This window comes from Nannospalax galili, unplaced genomic scaffold, assembly GCF_000622305.1.
Source record: "Nannospalax galili isolate Female #2095 unplaced genomic scaffold, S.galili_v1.0 scaffold580, whole genome shotgun sequence".
Classification (NCBI taxonomy): Eukaryota; Metazoa; Chordata; class Mammalia; order Rodentia; family Spalacidae; genus Nannospalax; species Nannospalax galili.
The window spans coordinates 970,501-980,141 of record NW_008345762.1 but is presented as its reverse complement, the minus strand read 5'-3'; the positions used below and the strand labels follow the sequence as shown (position 1 = coordinate 980,141).

General features: G+C 37.6%; 1 protein-coding gene across 1 annotated transcript in view; it reads right to left on the bottom strand.

The window, feature by feature from the left end:
* LOC103741279 (oocyte-secreted protein 1-like) overlaps positions 1 to 4,804 on the bottom strand; it is an 11,238-nt gene extending 6,434 nt beyond the window's left edge. The window contains exons 1-2 of the mRNA XM_008842032.1: positions 4,732 to 4,804; positions 1,440 to 1,621 (exon numbers count right to left, since the gene is read on the bottom strand). Of these exons, the coding sequence (XP_008840254.1) occupies positions 1,440 to 1,621; positions 4,732 to 4,804 (255 nt within the window). The remainder of the gene's footprint in view (positions 1 to 1,439; positions 1,622 to 4,731) is intronic.
* Between the last annotated feature and the right edge of the window lie 4,837 nt (positions 4,805 to 9,641).

The window sequence follows — 9,641 nt, the reverse complement described above, 5'->3', positions numbered from 1 at the left end:
AAAAATAATAAATAAAATGGGTCTTTGTCTCAAGGATCTCAGGAAACATCAAGGGATAAGAAATTATAAATACTTCAAGCTCTCAAAACAGTGGTCACTCTTAAGCAATTGTTCATGAAAAGCAGGATCATTTTCTAAATGACAAGATGCGTTCAGTCTGGCCACTTTGGCATAAAAGTCAACCAATACTTGTTAATTGAGAGAAAAATGTGATTCATATTAAAGAATGATTACTCCTTTCAACACAGTTGTAGGTAAAGTTTCACATATTGGAGGAATCTGCTAGCTTTCAGATCAGCTGAAACCCATTTGGAATTCATAAATCCTTGAGAATTTGGTTTAAATGATTAATCTGGGTATGCTTGTTTGTTTGAGACAGGGTCACAAATAGTCTTTGCTGGCTTTAGACTCTCTTGGTAGCTAAGGATGACCTTGAATTCCAGATCCTCCTGCCTCTACCTTGCATGTGCTAGGATTGCAGGCATGGTCTACTATGCCCAGTTTTTGTGGTATTGAGGCTCAAACAGAGCCTTGTGCAAGCTAGACAAGCTCTCTAGCAACTGATGCATGGATACATCCCCAGTCTCTATTTCCTTATTTATTTTTATAAATGAAGCAGAACAAGAACAGAAGAGGAAGAAGAGGAGGAGGAAGAAAAACACCACCACCACCCTAATGAAGTTCCAGTTTCTAATCACTTATCAAATTCTGGTCAGTCTAAGGTATCTTTGAACCTTCAACACAGCCCAGCTTCTCCCTTTAACACAATCTGCATTCTCCATTCTCCCAAGGGCACTTAATAAACACTTTACATCCTGTGTACTCATATCCATCTAGAGGTTTTATTTCCCCCTGTGTAACTAAATCTGCCATTCAGTTAGATCTGTCAAAGTTCTACAATAGCTCTTAACACAAACAAAATGTGTAATGTTACAGCCAAGTTTCAATAATATTTCATTTTTTAATCAAATCAAAACTCCCAGTTACCTTTAAGAAACAGTATATAACTAAATGTCCCCAATAAGGAACACCAGAATCTTTGGACTTAGGGCTGGCAGAGTACTCAACATTTTCTCTGAAAGCCTGTTGATGTCTAACCAATGCTTAACCAAGGATGTTTAACTCCCATCTGAGTTGAGCCAAACTTCCTGAGTTGTAATGTGTAACTAGTTTGGGAAACTACTTTGTAATGTATGGAAAACACTTCTCTCCCCACAAAACCATCAACTCCCCAGCCTCTTCCATCACTAATCAAGTAACTGGAATTTCAAATCATTGCCCTACAAGAAAGGGAGTAGTTAGCATCTTAACTTCATTTGTCTTGGGTGTGACTCTTAGAGACATTAATCTAACTATATTACCAATACAAAAGTCATGACTTCTGTTTTGTAGGCATGTTGAAAGGACCAGACATTCAAGGAGACAGCCATTTCTCTTACTTTATTGACGATTCCACAGGAATAAGTACGATAGGTAAAATCATAGTAATCATTTGGCCAAACTTGGGTCACAGGACAGTCAGCTCCCAGAAATACTTCATCAGGGTCCATATGTATATAGGGAAATAATGTGGCCCTAATTCTGAGATAGAACCAGTGGTTGGTGCATTGCAGTTGATATGCTGAGAAAGAGAAAAGAGAAATTTTCTGTTAACAAGCTGTTATATAAATCATCACAGAAAACTTTTAGCAAACCTGGTGATCAAGAGATCATCCCCTAATAAAATAAACTGTGATAGAGACGAGCAGGTCTGTAAAGGAAGGTCTTCATATTATTTCATTCCCTAAAATACATACACTCATATCCACAATGTATGTGGAAAAAAAAAATCAGGGCAAATAAGATCATTTGACTCCACTCTCCACAGCAAACATTTTAAAGAGCTGTGATCATAAGACATTTATATTGCAGATTTATGCTGAGTCAGAGTGTATCCTGCTCTCTTGATCTGGGCAAGCCCTTGTTTGCTTTCTATATCCACAGCTTCATGACAAAAAAGCAAACATGGAGGATTGATGTAGGAATAAACACTTGTCAGGAACACTACAACCAGCAATCAGGTGTGTGTGACTGAAAACTGAGTGACAATGGTATCAAAGTTCTTTTAATCCAAAATATCAGGAGTATCTAGATTCTGCATACATGGATTTTGGTCTGAGGAAAGGAAACTTTTCTGACCTAATCTGGCACTTGAGCTAGGTCCTAGGGGAAGAAAACTAGAACAAACTAGAAACTATGTAACTGGATGGACATGGGGGAAAAGCCTGAAGTGACTGATTACCTAGACCACCCTAAGGGAAAATGTCATTTGCATTTAAGATACTGGCAGGAGCCTGAGGCCTCAGGAGGCACCAAGAACTCACTAGTCTAAGCAAACTAGATAAATCTGTGGAAACTTTCTCTGACAACCACATACAAATACGGATATGTATATGAAAAAAATTCTTCACCACCCATCTTGGAAATCCAAATTAAAATCACAATGAAATGCATACCTATTAAGATAGCTAAAATAAACAGTAACACCACCAAATGCTGGTGAGAATGAGAAACTGTAGCACTACATTGCCGGTGATAATATATAATGCCACATTGAAAAACAGTTTCATAATTTCTTTTAAAATTAAATATACAACTATACAAACCAGAAAGTAAACTGTTAGACATTTTCCCCTAAGATATAAAAATTTACACTCACATAATATATACAAAAGTTCATAACAACTTTTTTCATCCAAACTAGAAACAGACTGAATACTATTTAGTAAGTAGTTAAATAAACTATGGTACACCTATGCCATATATTACTTAGCACAAAAGAAAAAACAGTGTATGCAAAGACTTTAATGTATCTTCAGGAAATTACACTGAAAATGTCGATCACCTCCATACAGACAAACCATACACACACAGCCAATTCTAAAAGGTTGCACACCCCACTTATATTCTGACACCCTTGAAATGACAGAAGAAATGGAGTTTGTGGTTATCAAGATTAAGGACTGGGATGGAAAGGAAGGTTGGCAGAATTTGGCTCAAAAGGGAAATAGAAAAGACTCTAAAAGAACATTATGGGGTGTCCTCATTGTGATAGAAAAAGCTTTGAAGTTTGGCTATAATTATAAAAAGTACCCCAATTTTGTATTACAGTTCTGCAAGGTGTACAGGGTACACTTCTCTTCATTACTTATACCTACTTATGAATCTAAAATTATCTAAAACTAAAAGAGTTTTTAAAAACATAATGGCCTGATTTACTTCACATCCCAATGAAAAAGCAAGTCACCTGAAACCACCAAATATTGGCAAAAGGAAAAAAAAGGAGGATTTTTTTCTTCTAGGAAGAGGAAACTGAAGTACCCATATTAGAAAACCAAACAAGTGGATCAGGCCTCAGATATGCCTACCCTGTGGCATTGCAATTTTATTTCTAGTAAGGAAAAAAAAAAAAAAGTCATCCAGGGCTGGTGAGATGGTTCGGGGTAAAAGTGCTTACCACTAAGTCTAACAACTTAAGTTCAATCCCTGGAACCCTCATGGTAGAAGAAAAGAACTGATTCCTGCAAGTTGTCTTCTGACCTCCACATATGCCATGATAGATGCACACACACACAGCAATAATAAATGTAATAGTAATAATAATTTTAAAAATCACCCAAGTACAAATATTGCTTTGCAAACACTTGAAAAGTCCTACCAATAGGAGAACAGAAACAACTTGCAATGCTAAAAATATTGCTAAATGAGTTGAACAAAATAAAGCTGGGAAACTAAATAGAAATGAAATTTCAGATGTTTGCAAACCGTACTTTGAATCCATAAAGTTGATGTAAAATCATAGAATGTGCAGATACATGAATAATTTCTTAGCTTCCCTGTGGGCCTAGAGGGAAGACACTAAGATCATGGCTGTCCACGGAGACCCCAGTCCTACCTCAACTTCCTCTTCTATCACAAATTGAAGTAAAGAAAGAAATTCGATATGGATTTAATATATCTAGATGGTGAGTCAGTGGCTACTAATACAAGTCCTTAGAGCTGTTTCCTTCAAATAGTTCCTAATAAAAGAAACAATACACATAATGAATATAGTAAGACTTATAATGACCCTAGAATCAGAACTTTGAAAGTGACTTTACAAAGACACACAACTCCCTGTTATGATTCTAAACATTGGAAACTAAAAGCCTGTCTTATATTTAGGGTGGCCATCAATCCTAGTTTTTTCAAAGTGGGCTACTTAGGGGCACTAAAATTGAGAAGGCGCTAAGAAAACTGGATCAGTTGGTGACCTTCCTTACAAGGAGGGCCCTCCTCTAAGATCCAGTGACTCTATAAAGGAAAAAGGCTGAAACCTAGAAAATCCTTTTTTCCTAATGTCTCAGTCTACTGACTCCTGAATTCTCAAAAGCCAAGGAAGCCTCTTTGCTTTCTGGGTCAATTCCTTTTCCTTCTACGTAATCTACCCCCAAGTATTGAACCCCAAGAGCAGGACATTGTCTACAAAGGTCAAAAGAGGACCGGAGAGAAACACAAGTTGGGACACAGTGTGTGTCTAGGCTCAAGAGTAGAATCATGCATCTAAAATTATGCATCTCAAAGAGACCAAAAGCCTCTGTGTATCCTTAACTGTCTGTCACTAAGATTTGGCCAGACCAAAACTGAAAACAATCTGAAAGCCATATTTTCAGAAAATATTAACAAATTCTAATCTGTCAAGCCGTATGATACCTGACCAATCGTCAATATGAGTCCATGTAAAGGAAAGGAGGGAGAGTCCCCATAGTCCCAGAAAAGTCTTCATTTGCTCAGCTTTGGAAACTAAATCCCACTGAGGAAAGAGGAAGTTGAGTAGGGTAAGTGATCTTCTTATATGCCAAAATAAAGGCCCCTCTCTCGGGAGTATTTAGTTGCTGCCTTTAACAGTACACACATGCCCCTAATACACCATCAGTCCCTCTTCCAAAATGTTAACAGTTTTACTCACTTATTAAAGAATGAGAGGTAACATGCAGCAAATTGTGCTAACAGAGCCTTTTACCTCACATGCAACTCTTTAACAGATGACTGTTAGAGAAGGTGAGACTTCTAGAGGTGACTCCAAGAACAGAAAACTCTCAGCTTAGGCTAGAATCTGTACCACTAAGTATAGAGATATTTCATGCACCAAGGTATACCTTCTAAAACTCCCTGCCATTCTCAAACATCTGTATCTCCATATCTGAACAATAAAGAAGTATCTATGTGAACACAATTGTCCTGTGAACCTCAGAAAACAGTCTTCACAAAACGAGCCCTCATCTACTTGCATCTCATTCCTTCAAACCACCTCTGACCAGTGGCTCTCAACAGACATCAGATTCACCTGGAGAGTTTAGTTTTACTAACACAGATGAATAAACTCCTTTTTTTTTTCTGGTTCAACAAGACTAGAATGGAGCTGTAAATTTACATTTCTAAGTCCCAAGTGATGTTGATAGGAATGGCCAAAGAATCCCTGGGGTGCAGGGTTTTGCCTTCATAGTGTTGTGCTCATTAGCAGTGCTTGTTAGAAAACATAAAGAAATACACACATTGCCTGAGGGTCTTGTTACAAAGCAGAGTCCAATTCAGAAGCAGGAGGTGGGTGCTGAGATGCTGTAGTCATAATAAGCTCTCAGATGATACCAATAATTTCCTGTGACTACATGTCAAGCAACAAGACCTGAAAATACATTACACCACACATTAAATTTTTCTTTCTTCCAGACAATAGGTGACACCTCAAAATGAAAAATTCAAAAATCTCTTGAGCCAGAAAGATGACTCAACAGTAACGGTGTTACTGCCAAGCCTGATGACCTGAATCGATCTACAGGACCCACATGGTGGGAGGAGAGAACCAATTGTCACAAGTTGTCCTCTGGCCACTACATGTGCACCATAGCATGTATATGTCAGTGCATGCACACAAACGCACAAATAAATAATAAATCTATGAAAAAAGAGCATAAATGCCTATGCATATTTGGAAGCTAAGAGTATAGCTTAGTGGTAGAATCATTACTTACCTATGTGAGACCTAGTTTGATTCCCAGCAGCCCCCCAAACTTGGATTTGAACTCACCCTGCTTCTTTCCCTCTAGATCATCAGTCATTTTTAGTTCAGCAACTATATGCTATGCTAATATGGCAAGAAAAGTAGAGAGATGCTGTAATTAGAGATAACTAAAGATAAGCTTCAGCTGGCCTCAGTATTACCTGAACTTTATCATTGCACTAACAGTCTGTTCTAAAAGAGGGGTGGAAATGTAGTTCCATAGGTACAGTAATTGCATAGCATGCACAAAGCCCTCAATTTGATCCTGAGCACTTCATAAATCAAATGTGATTATGCATGCCTGGACTACATGATATACAATATAAAACAAACAAAAAAAAGTATACAAAGCCACTATTTAAAGAGCTCTTCAAGGGTAGAGGACATTCCATGCATTTTTACATCTCCAGAGGTTGGTAAATTTGGTGCAAAATAAGAGATGGGGAAGGAAAAGCAGAGATACATAACTGCTATATTTTCCATTTAATAATTCTCAGAATTGGAGATTAAGCTCAGTGGTAGAATGCTAGCCTTGCAAATTCAAGGCCCTGGGTTTGGTTCCCAGCACTGGGGGAAAAAAAGAATTTCTCAAATACTTCCAAGCCACTGGAAATATAGACAACATGTTTTAACTTAAATAGTTCTGCTTTTGTGGCTGCTGTCAAGCAAATGAAAGCAAATGACTAAATCCAGCCTCTCCCACAGAGTGCGTGTGTGTGTGTGTGTGTGTGTGTGTGTGTCTGTGCATATGTGTGTGTCTGTGTCTCAGTGTCTGTGTGTGTATCTGTGTTAGGAGCATTTAAAATCTCTTAGCAAAAGGTTCAGTATAGGATACAATGTTATGAACTATATTCTGCATGTTGTACATTACATCTTTAAACTTTGATACTTTTTAAATTCTGAATGCAATAAATATGTATACATCCAATCTACTTTTCTGTCTGCTTGGCATTATTTTGAATTTTTTAATTTATTTAATAACCACATAATTAGTAGAAATATTTCATTACAACAGCATGAACATAATCAATAACAGTTTCCAGAGCAAAGATGCATCTCTTTCAAAATTGGCTGTAAATTTTCAGGTTTATAATGTTGAATTAATGCAGTTAGACATTACTGTACTCAGTATAAACCCTATAAGACATAAAATTGAATGAGGTTTCAACCTGTAAAAAAGGTCTTCATTTATTTTTAAAATATACTGTTTCATACAGATAAGCTCATTTTTTATATATTTTTTAGAAGAAGCATTTCATTACAGCTTTAACACAGTTTCCAGAGCAAAAATATATCTCTTTCAAAAGTGGTTATAAAATTTTTAGGTTTGCAGTTGAATTAATATAGTTATACAATACTGAACTCAGTATAAGCCCTGTAAGCCATAAAATTGAATGAGTTTTTAAGCTCATTTTTAAGGCAACTAAAACTTAGATATTTGCACTTGCATCTCTAATCTCTGTATATCTCTTTGTTACTAGTCACAGTTGGTTACTTTCTGAGATCCTTGGCACCTGAGCATGGATATAAAGTCATCAGGTAGATTTCAATGGTAATGTTTTTCATATCTACTAATTAACATGAACCAAATTTTTATGCTTCTTCCTCAAATATAACTCATTTTTTATTGATTGATTTTTTGTGTATTTCATATAGAACAACCCAAACAATCTTATTCATCTTTATACATGCATCCCAAATGGCACCCTCCCATTGCCTCTCCCCCAACCCCCTGGAGCCCATATACTCTGTAATCCCTGTTACTGTCCACTGTGTTATTGGTGACCCCAGCCATTCCCCAGTGCCAGTCCATCCTCTGAGTCTAATCAGCCTATCTAGGGTTCCTTGCTTTAGGAAGATCAGCTCATCCTCATCTAGCACCAGTCAGTTGCCAACATTCCTTTAGAAAAGATTGGGGTCTACTGTTCATTTTCCCAGTTCCATGCTGGGTTACTATCTGGGAGTCTCTTGGGCCACACTGGCCAACAACTCAAAGGAAGGTATCTCCTGTCTGGCAAGGTTTCTTGTTATGTCTTTAGCCACTCATGGACTCTTAAAGAATTTTGCTGATCACTTTAATCTTTGGTTATACTTTCCTTTTGGGTGTTTAGGACCATAAAGTTGGCCCAGATTAACCAGTTTATTTTTACTCTTAAGGTCGTTGGAGGATCTGTTCCTCGGGGGTCACATGGGCTTAGGAGGAGCCCCTGGCTCCTTTCTTTTACCAGTTCCATCTATGTGAAGATAAGTCAAAGGTCCTACTCAACTGTGGCTGGCTTCACTTGGAAACATAGAGGAAATATTTCCTCTGTGTTGACCCTCCTCTTTGTAGACTGGACACTGGTTCAAGTCCATCTAGTGGGGTCTCCACAGCCTCTTTGATCAAGAGGAGAGGTGACTCACCACAGTTACAGGAAATTTTGAAAGATGCTCCATAGACTCCTGGAACTTAGTCAGCCTTGGAGGGCAAGGAGCAAAAGCTGTCCTTCAAGTTCCAGATTAGTATAGGACTCAAAGTATGAATGTTAATCATCCAAGAAGGATAGTTCTACCAGTCTGGTACTTTTAATTACCATGTGCTACATAGATAAAGCTTGGGCAAAACCAAACATTCTCAGATAAACCTTGGCTAGGCATATATTATGTTCCTTGAGATAGTTGTTTGTATAATTTGTCAGTAGGTTGTTGGACTATGGTTCCCTCTGTTTTTTTTTTTCAAACTAGCTAGCTATTATTTATCTCTCTCATTGTCTAATGCTTCAAACATGGTTTCCCCGTTTTTCCCATTTCTCCCTTAATAATACCCTTCTCCTATGGTCCCTCCTTTCTTGAGCTCCTTCTTTCTCTTTAACCCCAAAATTCCTTGTATAACCCATCCCCCCCATTAAAATAACCCCATTTTTATCTATATCGTCCTTAGTAATACCTGTTTCCTACTGTTCTTCTCTTCCATGTTCTTTCTTTACCTCCTTGGTTCTTTCATTTTCCCAGTTCCTATAGTTATATCTGGATTAATACTCACTTATAAGGATTTTGTGCTAGGATCCACATATGAGGAATAACATAAATTGTTTTTCTGATTCTGTGTTACTTCACTTAGTATAACATTTTCTAGTCCCATCCATTTACCAGTGCAAATTTCATTATTTCATCTCTCTTTACTGCTGAGTAGAACTCCATCGTATAAATGAACCACATTTTCAATGTCCACTTGTCAGCTGAGGGGCATTTAGGTTGCTTCCATCTCTTACCTATTATGAAAAGAGCAGCAACAAACATGGATGCACAAGTGTCTCTACAATAGCATGTGTTTCTTGGGTATATGCCAAGGAGTGGTATAACTGGGTCAAATGGTAGGTTCATTTTTAGTTTTTTAAGAGTTCTCCACATTGCTTTCCATAGGGGTTGAAGAAGTTTGCAATCCCACCAGCAGTGGATGAGTGTTCCCCTTTCCCTACATTGTCTCCAGCATTTGGTATCATTTGTTCCTCTCTTGATCTTAGCCAGTCTGACTGGGGTAAGATGAAATCTTAATGTGGTTTTAATTTGCATTTCCCTCATG